This window comes from Ovis aries, chromosome 6 (genome assembly GCF_016772045.2).
Source record: "Ovis aries strain OAR_USU_Benz2616 breed Rambouillet chromosome 6, ARS-UI_Ramb_v3.0, whole genome shotgun sequence".
Lineage (NCBI taxonomy): Eukaryota > Metazoa > Chordata > Mammalia > Artiodactyla > Bovidae > Ovis > Ovis aries.
In genome coordinates this window covers 86,344,706-86,361,138 of record NC_056059.1, presented here as the reverse complement: position 1 = coordinate 86,361,138, position 16,433 = coordinate 86,344,706, and the positions used below count along the sequence as shown (strand labels likewise).

General features: G+C 36.4%; 1 protein-coding gene across 1 annotated transcript; it reads right to left on the bottom strand.

Moving 5' to 3' along the window:
- Nucleotides 1-5,227: 5,227 nt before the first annotated feature.
- On the bottom strand, nucleotides 5,228-14,081 carry ODAM (odontogenic, ameloblast associated). Its single transcript, XM_042251488.2, has 11 exons — nucleotides 14,020-14,081; nucleotides 13,890-13,931; nucleotides 13,317-13,364; nucleotides 12,544-12,777; nucleotides 12,066-12,113; nucleotides 10,174-10,278; nucleotides 9,276-9,323; nucleotides 8,299-8,370; nucleotides 6,982-7,140; nucleotides 6,688-6,746; nucleotides 5,228-5,512 (listed from the first exon to the last, which is right to left on the bottom strand). The coding sequence occupies exons 1-10, from the start codon at nucleotides 14,068-14,070 to the stop codon at nucleotides 6,717-6,719; spliced, it is 837 nt and encodes a 278-aa protein (XP_042107422.1). The 5' UTR covers nucleotides 14,071-14,081; the 3' UTR covers nucleotides 5,228-5,512; nucleotides 6,688-6,716.
- Nucleotides 14,082-16,433: the final 2,352 nt, after the last annotated feature.

Genomic DNA, 16,433 nt, shown 5'->3' with positions numbered 1-16,433 from the left:
GACTCTGAAGCTTATATGGAAATGTGAAAGACATTAATTTATAGTAATAAAGACTGTGTAATATTGATGCAAAGACAAAAAAGCAATTAAATGGAATAAAATAGTTCAAAAATAGATGCAGACACGAAAATTCAATAGATTTTCAATAAAGATACAAAGAAGTTCAGTGAGGAAAGGATAAACTTTTACAGAAATGATTCTGGAGCAACTAGGTGTCTGTATGGAAAAAAATGGGCTTCCCTGATGGCCCAGTAGTCACATATGTTTGTGAGAGCTGGACTGTAAAAAAGGGAGGATACCAAAGAATTTATGCCTCTGAACTGTGATGCTGGAGAAGACTCCTGAAAGTCTCTTGGACAGCAAAGATCAAACCAGTCAATCTTAAGGGAAATCAGCCCTGAATTCTCACTGGAAGGACTGATGCTGAATCTAAAGCTCCAGTATTTCGGTCACTTGATGCCAACAGCCAACTTACTAGAAAAGTCTCTGATGGCTGAGTGATAATCTGTCTGCCAATGCAGGAAACACAGGTTTCATCCATGGGTCAGGAAGATCCCCTGGAGAAGGAAATGGCAACTTGCTCCCTTATTCTTGCCTGGAAAATCCCAAGGACAAAGGAGCCTGGCCCACTATAGTCCATGGGTCACAAAAGAGTCCAACATGACTTAACGACTAAACAACAACAACATGGAAATAATTATCCTTGACATTTATCTTCACACTCTACACACACACACACACACACACACACACACAAACCTCTACACAGAATACCAATGGCTACATATTTAAATGTAAAAGCAAAACCACTAAAAAGTCTGTAAGAAAACAAAGGAGAATTTATTCATTACTTTGGAGTAGGTGAAGATTTCTTTACTAGGACAAGAGATACTAATCTTCAAAAAATTGACAAATTAAGTGCACCAAAATTTTAAAAAATTGGTCCTCAAAAAGCACACTAAAAAATGAAAAAACACGCTACAGACTGGAAAAAGTATTTGTAATAAAATTTTGGATGGACCAAGTGTATTATCCAGAATACATAAAAAGCTCTTACAACTCAATTGTAAGAAAATAAATAAAAATAAATGTAACTTTCAAAAATAAAGATATGCAAATTGCTGGTAAGCATAGAAAAACAACATATTATTAGTCATTAGGAAAATGCAAATGAAAGCCACAAATTATGTAATAGAGTAGATATAGACTTAACTGGCTTCCCTGGTGATTCAGATGATAAAGCATCTGCCTGCAATGCAGAAGACTTAGGTTTGATCTCTGGATTGGGAAGATCCCTCGAGAAGGGAATGGCAACCCACTCCAGTATTCTTGTCTGGAGAATTCCATGGACAGAGGAGTCTGGTGGGCTGTGGTCCATGGGGTCACAAAGAGTCAGACACAACTGAGCGACTAATACTCACACTCTCAGACTTAACTATTTAATATATTAGATTAAGGTATAAATTTAGGAGCCAGTAATAATTTATATATGTTTATTAAAGTCACAACAATAGAAATGTTCATGCAGTAATTTCTGAGAGAGAGAAGAGAGGGTAGAGGTCAAACTTGGTGACAGTTAATGTGAAGCTCAGTTGGTAAAGAATCTGCCTGCAATATGGGAGACCTGGGTTCCATCTCTGGGTTGGGAAGATCCGTTGGAGAAGGAAAAGGCTACCCACTCCAGTATTCTGGCCTGGAGAATTCCACAGACTGTATAGTCCAAGGGGTGGCTTGGACACAACTGAGCAACGTTCACTTTCACTTTGGTAGAAGAGGAACTCATGGAAATGATTTAAAAGAAAAATTCTAAATGTTGGCCAGAAGGTGGAGGAACTGGAATTGTGACACGCTGTTGACAAGAGTATAAAATATAGCTACCTTGGAAAGTACTTGTGTGCATGAGTGCTGAATTGCTTCCGTAATGTCTGACTCTTTGTGACTCAAAGGTGGTAGCCCACTAGGCTCCTCTTTCCATGGGATTCTCTAGGCAAGAATACTGGAGTGTGTTGCCATACCCTCCTCCAGGATATCTTACGGGCCCAGGGATCGAACTGACATTTTGTCTCCTGCTTGTCAAGTGAGTTCTTTATCACTAGCCACCTGGGAAGCCCAGAAAGTACTTAGTACCTGCTTATAATAAACTTAACCTGTGGTTTGGTGGTTTTTGTTGTTTTTACTCAGGAGAAATGAAAATGTATGTTAGCAATAGAACTTGTACAGAATGTTCATAGCAGCTTTATTCCTAATGGTCAGTAATTAGAAATAATGCAGATGTTCTTCAATAGGAAAATAAACAATTGTATATTCATTTATTGTAACATTATATTTAAGCAGTAATGTGAATGAATCGCAAAAGCATTATATTGAGTTAAAGAAACTGCCACAAAAAAATACACAGTGTAATATTGTGTTATTTAATATGTATAAAGTCCCAGAACAGGCACAATTAATACACGGTGATAGATATTTTGTTTTTTAAAATAGTAGCTTTAAAAACATGAGAACAGGGAAACCAAATTGACCAGAAAAGAAAAGGAAGGTGGGGTGGTGGAAATGTTCTGCATCTTGATAGGGGTGATGGTTGCAAGGTACATACATTTATATGTGTATTTATGTGTATGTGTATATGTGAATCAAACTCATCAGACTATATATTTAAAAATATGACTAAACAATGATGATAGTTTGCTTGTGTATATAGTATTTAAAGTGAGAGCACACAAAAGTTCTATATGTCAGTCTTGAACTAATGCTGTTATAATACACTTAGATAGGAATCACCCAGTGAAGAAGGTTGGTAGTTAAAGTTTTGAGGCTAAAGTGTGAATTACCAAATGTAAGCAACTCTGATTTAGAATATTCTACGTAAAGTTTTCCTGGTCAAATCTGTTCAAAATTAAATTGCTCTTTCTGCTTTGCCTTTCTTTCACTGGCCTTGGATGGGGAGATTAGGAACACAGGGTTAAACAGACATATAAAATGTAGTTCTTTGCATGTATCCAAATAATATTTCCATTAACTGTAGACTCTTGTATTCTTAACCTGTTAACAAAAATGACAATTTAAAGCTCTTCTGTAATGCAATTTGATGTATATAGAATATTTAATTGGTAAGGTCCGTCTAGTCAAGGCTATGATTTTTCCAGTGGTCATGTATGGATGTGAGAGTTGGACTGTGAAGAAAGCTAATTGCTGAAGAATTTATGCTTTTGAACCTTGGTGTTGGAGAAGACTCTTTAGAGTCCCTTGAACTGCAAGGAGATCCAACTGGTCCATTCTGAAGGAGATCAGCCCTGGGATTTCTTTGGAAGGAATGATGCTAAAGCTGAAACTCCAGTACTTTGGCCACTTCATGTGAAAAGTTGACTCATTGGAAATGACTGTGATACTGGGAGGGATTGGGGGCAGGAGGAGAAGGGGACGACAGAGGATGAGATGGCTGGATGGCATCATTGACTCGATGGATGTGGGTCTGAAGGAACTCCGGGAGTTGGTGATGGACAGGGAGGCCTGGTGTGCTGCGATTCATAGGGTTGCAAAGAGTTGGATATGACTGAGCGACTGGACTGAACTGACCTGAACTGACTATAGTATTCTTGTTTTCAAACATAGTTGTTGCTCAGCAATACTTTGCCAAGACATCCACCTGAAACAAATTGGATCTCCAGTCAGAGATTTGGAAATTTATTTTTTAAGCTGAGTCACTAAATTGGATTTTGATATCCAAACTAATAAGACCCTTTTAATATTGTGTAGAATAAGAAATAAATTTGGCATGTTTAGTTGAATATTTTTTATAAAAAATTATCCTTGAAGGAAATTGCAATGTTTATCATTATATTATTTTATTTATGTAGAACTTATTTAATGCTTTTGTATGTTAATATTGTATTTGTATAACTTGTGTAATTTTCAAAGCATTTATTATTGTAATACCTAATATTGGCTTCCCTTGGTGGCTTAGATGGTAAAGAATATGCTTGCAATGCATGTGACCCAGGTTTGATCCTTGGGTTGGGAAGATCCCTTGGAGGAAGGCATGGCAACCTACTTCAGTATTCTTGCCAGATAATTCTGTGGACAGAGGAGCCTGGCAGGCTACAGTCCATAGGGTCTCAAAGAGTCGGACAGGATTGAGTGACTAAATTTCACTTTTACTTTTCTAATATTGCCAGGTGCTTCTCAGGTGGCTCAGTGATAAAGAATGTACCAGCAGTGCAGGAGACTCAGGAGATGTGGGTTTGATCCCTGGGTTGGGAAGATCTGCGAGAGGAAATGGCAACTCACTTCAGTATTCTTGCCTGGAAAATTCCATGGACAGAGGAGACTGGTAGGTTACAGTCCATGAGACTGCAAAGAGTTGGACAAGACCTAGCGACTAAACAACACCATATACGTGGTTTCACATCAAAAGATTCAACCAACCTTGGATCATATAGTATGGTTTTAGGTATTTATTGAAAAATCTGCATATAACGGTACCCCCTCCATTTAAGGGGCTTCACTGGTGGCTCAGACAGTAAAGAATTTGTCTGCAATGCAGGAGACCCATGTTTGATCCCTGAGTCAGGAAGATTCCCTAGAGAAAGGCATAGCAACCCACTCCAGTATTCTTGCCTTGGAAATCACTTGGACAGAGGCGCCTGGTGGGCTCCAGTCCATGCGATTGCAGAGTTGAACACGACTGAGCGACTTTCACTTCATTTCAGTTTAAACTCGTGTTGTTCAAGGGACAGCCATAGCCAGGTATCTTACATGTGTTATTTCATGTGGTCCTTTTGGAAATTTTGAAAAGGTAGATATTGTTACCTCTGTTTTACACCTGAGAAAATTGAGACTCAGGTTAAGTGCCTTACTGAAGGTTCAAAGTCAGATTGAAAGCCACATCTGAAGAAATCCAAAATCTATGCCTTATTTTGTATAATATGTTGCTTCACCAAACCAGTATACATCTTCCTGGGGACCTATCCTTTTGGTGATGGCAGCCATCTCTCCATGTATCTGTGTCATATTGGGAATGTGCACTTAATGGGATCTGCCACCAAATAATTTTGATTCTAATAGGGATTGCATCAGAAGGAATCTAGTTGAATGGACCTGGGAGGAATAATGTGATGATATGTCAAAGCTAGGAACATACTTTTGTTCATCAGTGTCAGTCACCACACTTGTAAATCCAATGACTGGATATATTTATTCTCATCAATGCCACCATTTTCCAGAGCCTTCCTTTATTAATACACTTATACAATTAATCCAGTGATACTCTATTCTTAGTGTTGTTACTTTCCAGATCATGAAATGATAAGATATTTAGAAAGAAATGTAATTTTGTAAATCTAAGCTTATTAAATGATTGTATTACTTTTCTATGATATTTAAAGAGTATAATGCTATTTATAAGTAAAAAGAAATTCAGGAGAAGAGCCAAAAGTATTTCATAGTTTTCAAAGAATCAATATTAATATTGAGGAAATAAAATGATACTCAGGGTGCTGCAACATCTTTTTTTCTGAAAAATAAAATAAAAGAGCATTTTAAAATCATTAGACTGCTTTCTATAAAATTCCTGAGATGTTTTCTAAATTGCTTAAAAAGAAATAAAACTACATTTTCTTGCATTGGTTCAGAAGGTCACACTATACTGAAATCCCTTTAGTATTTCTGATTAAAAAGCTTGAATTATCTTGCATTGCACACAAAGCCACATTATAGAAGAGAATTTTCTAAAGAGGTGCTCACACTATTCACTTCTGGTTGTATTTTTATTAACTTTTTTGAATCTAAGAAATGCTAAGTATTCATTTTCATAGGAGAAATCAGAAAAGACTCAGAGGAAGCAGGGGACAGATTTTAAAAATCTTTGCCTTTTACTTTTCCAATTCAGGCCAAATTATTTGCTTTTTAGTGTGTATTTTTTACATGTTAGACCCATCCCACCCTGCCCTTCTATCAAACACCCACTAGCCTCATAGCCAGTGAAACTCATTAGGACAGGTAATCAATTAAAGTAATAGTTAATATAAAAATCATGGAATTTTAAATTTCCATGTGAATATGCACTTAAAAAAAATTACTTTGAGACTTTTTTTCATTCCAAACTAACACAGATGTATTAGCATTACTTTTAGCTTGCAAAGTGAAGTAGTGATTTGGGGGAACTGACTTTGCATATGAGCTTCACTGGTGGCTCAGATGGTAAGGAATCTGTTTGCAGTGTAGGAGACCCAGGTATGATCCCTGGGTTGGGAAGATCCCCTGCAGGAGGGCAAGGCAAGCTGCTCCAGTATTCTTGCCTGGAGAAGCCCCATGGACAGGGGAGCCTGGTGGCCTACAGGCCATGGGGTTGCAAAGTGCTGAACATGGCTGAGCAGCTAAACATAGCATAGCACTTTGCATTTACTGTCTGTCTGTAACATGGACCTAGTATATTTGCTATTTGTGTTCTCAGAGTTTATGAAAAGTTTATGGCATAGACAGACACTATCCTCAAAAATTTATTTTGACTAAAAAATTTGCTAATAAAATTGCTCATAATTATTGTTAGCTTTGTAGGAATATGTAAGCACTAACTTGTTTTTTTTTTTTTTTCATTTTGGTATATGCCTTTAGTTATTCTTACAATTTTTTTCTTTTAATTTAGGATATGTCATGGAACATAAGGCACGCCTCTTGGCAAATACCTACCCTAAACTCTAAATGATTAGGACAACATCTTATGGTTCCTTCAGGCTATCAGTCTTGGCCTAGTGAGAAAAACATACATAAAAAGCTTTTATTAAATAAAAATTACATTAGATTCTGATTATCTGTAAGAAATTATTGGTCTTTTTATTCAAGGTTAAGACCATATATTCTACTATATATTAACTTTGTCATGATTTTCATAACTAAGTCCTATAAATCAAGCATGAACTTTATTTTTATACTTTCTATTTAGAGACCCATTTCTTTCATAAAAAGAATCTTTGATTACTTTACCTTCTTTTCCATTAGCTCTGTGGTAATAATTGGGTCCACAGCAGAAGTAAAAAAAAATGTTGTGCTGGGTTTTTGTGAAGTTGAAGGAGTGAAAATTCTTGCATTGGTGCGCTGAAAATTTATCATTTCTTTTTGTAAGTATGGTGACACTTCTGCTGGCTATGAGGGTGAGAAAGAAAAGTGATTACAAGTTCAAACACAAGGTCAAAATTGGGAAGAATATAAAGTAGTAAAGCAAGGATTTTATTTGAGAAGTAAATGCCTTATTAGTTTTCTAGACTAAAATCTATCCTTTAGAAAGAGTATGTATATATGCCAGCAAACACAGATGTCTTTTAATACCTGACTTTAAATGAGTGTACCTGGGCTCCAAAATCACTGCAGATGGTGATTGCAGCCATTAAATTAAAAGACACATACTCCTTGGAAGGAAAGTTATGACCAACCTAGATAGCATATTCAAAAGCAGAGACATTACTTTGCCAACAAACGTCCATCTAGTCAAGGCTATGGTTTTTCCAGTAGTCGTGTATGGATGTGAGAGTTGGACTGTGAAGAAAGCTGAGTGCCAAAGAATTGATGCTTTTGAACTGTGGTGTTGGAGAAGACTCTTGAGAGTCCCTTGGACTGCAAGGAGATCCAACCAGTCCATTCTAAAGGAGATCAGTCCGGGGTGTTCTTTGGAAGGAATGATGCTAAAACTGAAACTCCAGTACTTTGGCCACCTCATGTGAAGAGTTGACTCATTGGAAAAGATTCTGATGCTGGGAGGGATTGCGGTCAGGAGGAGAAGGGGATGGCAGAGGATGAGATGGCTGGATGGCATCACCGACTTGGTGGACGTGAGTTTGAGTGAACTCCAGGATTTGGTGATGGACAGGGAGGCCTCAGTTCAGTTCAGTCGCTCAGGCGTGTCCCACTCTTTGCAACACCATGATTTGCAGCATGCCAGGCCTCCCTCTCCATCACCAACTTGCGGAGTTCACTCAAACCCACGTCCATCGAGCCAGTAATGCCATCCAGCCATCTCATCCTCTGTCATCCCCTTCTCCTCTTGCCCCCAAAGAGTCGGACACAACCGAGCGACTGAACTGAACTGAACTGATGGAGAATATCTGGCATGTATTAGCTCCTCAGTAAATAGTTGATGAACTGAGTGAATTGAATCTTGTGTGGCAAAAGATTACAGGGTGAACGAGTAATAATTGTTGATGGAATAATAATAACAGTTTCATTAAAATGCACAATAGTGCAAGGAGCTATAGTCTGTCAGTTGCTGATTTCCAGTAACTATCAAAGTGTGGTAAGGAAACTTACCATTGCAGCCATTTCAGGAGCTGTGCCTAGGAAGGGATCAAAGGCTGGTTGCTGCTGTCCTCCTGGCATAACCTTAAAAGTTGCAAAGTTTAAAATGGTATAAATTAATAATCCATAAAACATTTATCTTGCACCTAAGGCGGTTATACCCTTGTCACCTTCTTCAATTAGTTTGTTAAAAACAAAAATCATAATTTGGTTTTGAGAAAGAGAAAAGCAACTCCTGACACTGAGAAACTGGCCTAACGCAATAGCTCTGCTGCAGTGTTTGCAGGAGCTGGCCTGACATTCTCTGCTGGATGCTAATGTTCTCCTGTTGTACCTTAACAATCCTACAGAATACCAGGCAAGGTCACCTCTGAACACGATGAAGTGCAATCAAAGAAACAGTACTTGGTAATCTTGCCCACAGCAAGGTCCCTGTGCAAGGCATGAAAATATCAGGCATCCTTAGGTCCTGGATAATCTGAAGAATTTCTTTTTTTTAAAATATAAATTTATTTAATTTAATTGGAGGTTAATTCCTTTACAATATTGTATTGGTTTTGCCATATATCACCGATCATGGTCTTTGCTTCCCTCCATCATTCTTACTTAAAAAGAAAGAATTGTTGTTACCCAGTCATAGAACTACCCCCAGTTCTTGAGATTCTTTACCATCTGAGCTACCAGGGAAGCCCAGTTCTTGAGAACTCCAAATCAAAAGTAACGTGACTATTTGAACTCTCCCCCAGATCATTGACACAAGACCAGACCCTGTGAGATGTCATTCCAATCCTTCCTGTTAACACACTCCACAGTTCCCTATGGTGTGTGACCTCCCTTGTTGCAGTAAGTGGATAAATCCAATTTTGTCCAACTAGAGGTGTGTTCCTGGTGGGTTTTTGACTAAAGATCACTGGTAGATTTAATAGTTTGTTTAGCAAGTAGTTTCAAAGCTAGTTTTTCTTTTTTTAATGAAAAATACATTTACTTACAGGTTCTACTTCTTGTGGAATATATCCAAATTCAGTATAGAATGGCATCTGTTAGAATTTTTAAAAAATGTGTTAGATCACTCTTATGATTTTTGTCATAATGCAGTGATAAATGATTAAAATATATGTATATTATACTGTACTAATACTTTTTTGAAAATTTATATGTTCTAGGTAGTAAAAATAATTGTTAAATTACCAACCATCCTTTTAACAGCATATGATTTCTAGGTTAAAACTCTCCCTTTCTCTTTAAATTAGTATGACTTAATTGGAAGTACTACTACCAGTCATTTGAAGCATAATTTTCAGTTTTTTGTAATTGATTTGATAAGTTTTAAGTGATGATAAATTAAAAATCTAATTTGCATTCTAACTAAAAGTAACCTAGATATGTATGAGCTATCTAAATTTATATTAAAATTTTACTATTTTATTAAAGGTCCACAAAACTCAATATTGCATTACCTAATTGTATCTCATTGCTTTCCATATGACTCAGTGGTAAAGAATCTGCCTGCTGATGCAGGAAACCATGGGTTCAATCTCTGGGTTGGGAAGATCCCTTGGAGAAGGAAATGGCAACCCACTCCAGTATTCTTGCTTGGGAAATCCCATGGACAGAGGAGCCTGGCATGTTACAGTCAATGGGGTTGCAAAAGAGTTGGACACGACTTAGCTCCTAAACAACAGCAGCAGTTCATTCAAAATTCAATCTTGGTGTGTATTTCCAAATTAGTGTTATGCTAAAAGAAAGCAGTATATCCTTTTATGACCATCAGTTCAAACCACTGAGTTTTTGCACTAAGTATAAACCAGATATTCTCTTTGAAATTTTACCTTTTCTTCTTTATCCTTAGATGGAACTAGTTAAATTAAAATCAAACGCTTGTAGTACCTGCTCCTCAAATAGCTGCTCTCTTGTTTGCGGAGGTGACTGTGCGACTGTTTGTTGAGGCTGTTCCCAGGGTAGGAACATGTAAACTGGATAGTACTGAAGCATCTATTGTAAATAGAAAAGTACAGAAGAGCTTCCTTCAGATCAGTGCAGGCTTTAAAAAAAATTCTATTATCAATATTATTTTAAAGCTGATTTGTCTTTAGTGATTTTGTGAACAAAAGAACACATAAAGCAGTCCTTCCCAAACTTTAGAAAAAACATGTATTGCATATGACGCTGGACTTTGTTTCAAGGTTGCTTGGTCAAACACATTAGCAAGTAGTGAATTCAACTAATAACAGACTTCTTAAAAGGGTACCTTGAACTTTATATATAAGCTTTATATACAAATTACTTTGTAAATATCTAAGAAGATAGCCTATGCAGCATTTTCCATGTATATTTTTTGACTCTTCATTCTGCAGAATGTGGTATTAGACATTCCACCATAATGAATGAATTGTTCAGAAATGTATTGCCTTTCATAATTGTCATTTTATTGAAACAACTCAGGTGCATTATAAGATATTTGGAAAATCTAGAAATAGACGAGGAAAAAAATAGGAGCACCTGCAGTTTTACCATTCACATCATCATGTATTGGTTTCCACTTATGTCTGTGTGTCTGTATATGTGTTTATAGAAAATTATGATCATTGTACCTCCATAGAGTTTTGTCTCCTGTTGTTTAATAAGACCCCCTAATGGAAATGAGCTAAGAAAAACAATAACTATGGTTTGAGAAGAGGTATATATTTTGTATAATGGCTTTTAACTCTGGCCAAGCATCAAAAACACCAATTGAACATTTTAACAGATAGTCATATTTAAGATCTCCTCATGGGGTTTTGATTCATGAGGTGTGGGCAGAGTCCAGGTGTCTATAATTTTCAAAGTTATCACCAGAGATTTTAATGCAAAGCCAGAATGGTGAGTCACTGATTTAGTGGTTAAAGGAAGGGTGAAGAATTAGATTCTAACTCAGCTATTTATTTTCATTAGAATTGGGAACTTAATCTCATAAAGACTTAGTTTTTTGATCCTAAAATGAAGTAATTCTACTTGTCAGGTATCTAATTCTCTAACTGGTATGAAACAGAATGAGATAATGTCTAGGGGTAATGTTTGTTTTATAATGGGAGTGGACAAAATTACATAATTATTGCACTAAAGCCAGGTGTCTAACTTTTTACAAAATTGTCAACATTCTTCTGGTGAATAATATAATTTATCCATATTCATATTTCTTTGAACTCAGGGTATTATATTAACATTGAGAGGATTTTCTATATTACTTTAATGGTTTTACTAATTTACTTTCTTTAAAAATTCTGCTATTTAATGGAAATCACCAAAATTTGACTGTAATATGGAGTTAAACTGAAAATATCCAAGAACCTGGAAATGTTTAGAGCATAACTCAAAAAAACCTCTGTCTACATCACACGATATTTCATCAGATTACTGCATCTTTCTCTGAACCAAAATTTAGGGTTGGCCAAAGTCAGTCTATGGTATTTCTCCCGAGTTGTTATCAAATGCTAGCATTTTTGGTGGAGAGAGAACTCAACCTAAGGCTTAGTGAGTTCCGTAACTCCCAACACAGCCATGTCCTGGTGACTCTGGGGTCCTGGAGACTCCCAGCTGGCCTTTCTTTTAAAGCTGTTAAGTGAGCCTAACATTAACAAACTGCTGCCAGCCCAGCAGGGGTAGTACCCAGACAGTAATAGCATTGCATGGACTTTATAGCCCTGCCATAGAAGTCAGAGCTACAAATATAGAAGAAAACGTTCAATGGAGAGAGTATGCAGCCATCTCTGTACAGGAGTGGTGGCCTTCCTTTCACTTACCTGTGCTTGCTCTTGAGGCATTTTGAAGGAGAACACAGAGGGCATAACCTGCCAAAAAGAAATTATGAAAAAGTTACACTTGACTTTTTAAAATTCCAGTGCTGATTTCTTTAGACCTAAGTGTATAAATGTAAAATGTATATTAGCAGACTTCTATGATGACAAAAGGTCATCTACTATATGTACCAGCACTAAGACAAATCACTCTTTTATTGAAGATGAAATTTCCTTAATTATCCTGTCCAAGACACGTTTTCACACTTTCAATTCATGACTGTGATCCTGGAAGAGCTGATTTATATGGCATTTTTCATATCAAAAATCAGAAGTACAAGGAAGTACTTCCAGTGATGGTAGAAACACATTAGAGAAGCAATTCTTGCTCAGGAAACACCTATCTTATTTCAAAGCTGATTCCTATTCGTTTTCACAATCCATGTGCATTATATTTCCTTTAGATAGAAGAGACTGGACTTACATTCTTAAGGCCCCATTGGGTCTGCTGTGGCGTCTGAGGCTGTGAGGGGTCCAGCTGTCCTGCCTGGGTTCCTTGGGCAAAACTGACCTGTCCTGGGACGAATATCTGATTTGGGACCAGTCCAGCAAACCGCTCTCGAGTTGATAAAGAGAATGGGGAGAGTCCTGGAATTTGATCCTGTTGCTGCTGTTGTAGAATTCCAGGGAAAGGAAGAACCCATGAATTAAATGGGCCCTAGGAAGACACAAGAGATAGAAAGGAAGCATTTCTCTTTCATTTAGAAAAGAATTAAAAGTAAGTCCAGAGTGAGAAAGAAGCAAATGTAAAACAATTTCTATATTTTTATTGCTGCATTATAAAAAAGGACAGCATCTTGGCACATTATGAGTCAGGCAAATAGCGTGAACAGTGGTAAATTCCCAGTGATCGTGATGACAAGTATGAATGAGGTGGATAAATGGTACAGAATCTGCAGTTGCCAGACTGGTTTCAATATATAGATATATTTACCTATTAGCTGTGTATGGCTTGTCATAAAATGATTAATTTAACTATCTCATAGTTGAGAGCATTTGTGCCTGAAAATGTTCATTTGATTACAGCTTTTACTTTGGCCTTCAAATAAATGGAAATTAAAACATATGTGAAAAATTAGTAACTTTAAAAGTTAAGATTTCAGAAATAGAATCAGAAAACATTTTGTTCTCCTACCATGTGCCACAAGAAAAGAGCAGTAGGAAATATTTTTGAAATAATTATTGGGGTAGGGATACCTGAAGCTGTAGTGGTTGAAGCTGAGCATTATTAAGATTCAGACGCAACTAGGAAAGGAAAGATAATATGAAAACAAGATTACTACACATGTTAAAACTATTAAGAATAAAATTTACTACAAATTCTGTACAGTCAAATACTGTACAACTCAGTTTCCTGTTAGAGGTGAGATGTTTTCTCACTAAGCTCGAACTAAATCACTGTGATTAGAGGTTAGGATTTAACTACCTCTTCTCTGCTGTGTGTGAGATTGCATAGCTTTACCCCATTCCAGTGGTTTATTCAGTCATTTTATCCTCTTAAACACCTATATCCACCCTGTTAGATGTTGGAGCAAAAAGGTATACAAGAATCTGTTTCTGCCTTTAAAGAATTTGCAATCGAATAAGGGAGGCAAAGTAGTATTCTAGAAACAACCTTGTATGCAAAACAAACATAAACATTGGGAATGCATTTGGCTATAGTTAGTGGGTAGAACTGCAGGATAAATCAACAAGAAGGCTTTTATCTCTTCCTGCTGTGTTTCCATAAGACAAAAAACTGGTGATATTGTTTTAACTATTTAAACTAACCTCATTGCTGTTGCTTGCAGACATAAGGCGCTGTGGAATAAGCTAAACAAACAAAAAAATAGAAACAGTAAAAGAGGGATTTGTTATGGGTTTCACACAATGATTTCAATTTTATCATGAAATCACTCACCGGGGCTGACATTGTGGCTCCCAGTATGCTGAGAAGAATTAGAGTTCTCATTTTCAGATGAAATATCTGGAAAATACATTGTGAAACTTAGCTGTAAAAAGACTGTCTATGTAAAAATCATGATAACAATAATCGGCCAGTATTGTTCACTCAGAAGGGTAGTTGGGTGAATTCCACAGTATTTACTTATGTCTTAGGATTTAAAATTAAAAAGTACATTTATAAGTATCTGTAACAGAATTCATCCTTTTTCTCAGAGCAGTTTTTTTTTTAAAACCAAAATTGCTTGTCCTTTTAGCTTTCCCTGAATGACTCATTTAGTAGCATATGATCTAGTTGGATGAATTTATGAGCAAGAAGGACTCATTTCTTGTACTGTTCTACATCGTAGGGAATGGGTGTTTAGGTCCATGGCGGAGCTCAATGAACTCAGTCTTTATTATGAAAACAATTTTATTGTCTATTTAATGTGGTAAAAGTACTACAGTGAAGATCTGACAATAGCAGTTCAGTACCAGGAAGCTTCTAGATAAAATTTTAATAACATTAAAATATATTAAAATGAAGCAACAGATTTCTAATTCAAAGAAAGAGGTTATAAATTAATCTGTAATATTGATTTATAGTATAATCTGTGGAAATATATTACCTCTTGTTCTCCAGATGCAAAAACTCTTGCTATAGTTCAAATGATTGACCTGCATCAACATTTAGAGTGATCTTGGTAGTTTGTCCTGCAGAACTGACTGATTTGTGTTTATAAAATTATGAAAGCAAAGATTTTGATATCTTACCTCACTCCTTTTCTTATGAAGAGAAATCTAGACTCATTCAAGGCTTGTGTCCTTTTTAATCCTTCAAGCCTGCTGCCTGGAGCTTCTCCTAAATTTTAAAGTCCCATCATTAGAAAAGGAGGACCAATCATTGTTCAAAAGGACCAGTGATTCAGTGGGTTTCAGACAATGGCTTAGCTAATAACCCCCTTCCTAATCATCTAGGTGGTATATGGATTCCCACAGTTTTAGTAATGTCGTTAAATTATCCTTAGAAAATTTCCCTGTGATCATTCCTGGCTTCTGCTTTGGTTATGACTAATTTTTCCAGAATAATAATCTTTCTCTGCTCCTTCTTTTACCATCCTTAAAATGGACACCTTAATAGAGTAACTTTAAAAGATTTTATTCAAGGATTATTGAGTGATTTGTTCTATTTCAAGGGTAAAATACAACATTTTTAAACAAAGAAGTAGGTCTAAAAGAAAAAAAATTCAAAATCTGTTTAGAAGAGGTAAAGATTCTTTGATTATTAAATTCTGAACTGGGTAAAAATGAGCTATTTGGGTTCAACCTTGAAAACACTTATGTCTCCTTCTATTGAATAAAATCCTTAAAAAGATTGCTAAATTTCTGTGAATCTATGACATACATTTTTTGGATATATGCTGCTTGGGATTACATAATTTAATAAATATGAAGCATGATTGCCTATATTTTAGAAATGATGGAAAGTGAATATTTTGTGTTTTAAAATATCCTTTGTTGCTAAATATGATTTTAGTATTCAAAATACAACTAAGTATTACGTTCTGCACTCATTGTTATTTATATTTTATTCATAAAGCAAATTTTGTGTTTGTCTTATTTTCCTTTGTTGTTAATATTGACCCTGCTCTAATGAATAGTTAGGATCACAAATGTGATAATATATTAACAGTGAATTTCCACTGTTCAAGAGTTCTTTAACTAATTTAACTTTGAATAACTAATGGAAGCCTTACCATGCAGAAAACAAATTTATTGCTTTTCAATGAATTTGGCTTTCTTGGTAGAAAGAGTGGAGAAGGCAATGGCACCCCACTCCAGTACTCCTGCCTGGAAAATCCTATGGATGGAGGAGCCTGGAATGCTGCAGTCCGTGGGGTGGCTGACAGTTGGACATGACTGAGCGACTTCACTTTCACTTTTTACTTTCATGCATTGGAGAAGGAAATGGCAACCCACTCCAGTGTTCTTGACTGGAGAATCCCAGGGACGGGGGAGCCTGGTGGGCTGCAGTCTATGGGGTCGCACAGAGTCAGACACGACTGAAGCGACTTAGCAGCAGCAGCAGAAGCAGCAGTAAAAAGAGACACTTAGAAATTGAATGACTCATTAACACTAAAATGATCATGCCATTTGCTATCTAGCCAAAAAAAACTATAGGGACAATAAATAAATAACGACAAGACCCCTCTTCACTAAAGCAGAGAAGCTTCTACAAGGATTGTATATCAGTTAGACAGGAACCTTCCTAAGATTTAGAAGAGTTATCTTTTTTAGGTTAGCTAAATAGCTGTACCACCCCAGATGTTGATGCAGATCTTACTAGAGCCAAGTGGTTCTATAACCTAGCCGGTTGTTACCTGGACCAATAGA

What these genes read in the sequence shown, in the direction of transcription:
- ODAM (XM_042251488.2), bottom strand. Translation starts at nt 14,070, where the DNA reads ATGAGAACTCTAATTCTTCTCAGCATACTGGGAGCCACAATGTCAGCC. An exon ending in TGCCTCAAGAGCAAGCACAG is followed by an intron (nt 10,279 to 12,065) that starts GTAAGTGAAAGG and finishes TATTTACAATAG; the next exon opens with ATGCTTCAGTACTATCCAGT. An exon ending in TTCCACAAGAAGTAGAACCT is followed by an intron (nt 8,371 to 9,275) that starts GTAAGTAAATGT and finishes GCAACTTTTAAG; the next exon opens with GTTATGCCAGGAGGACAGCA.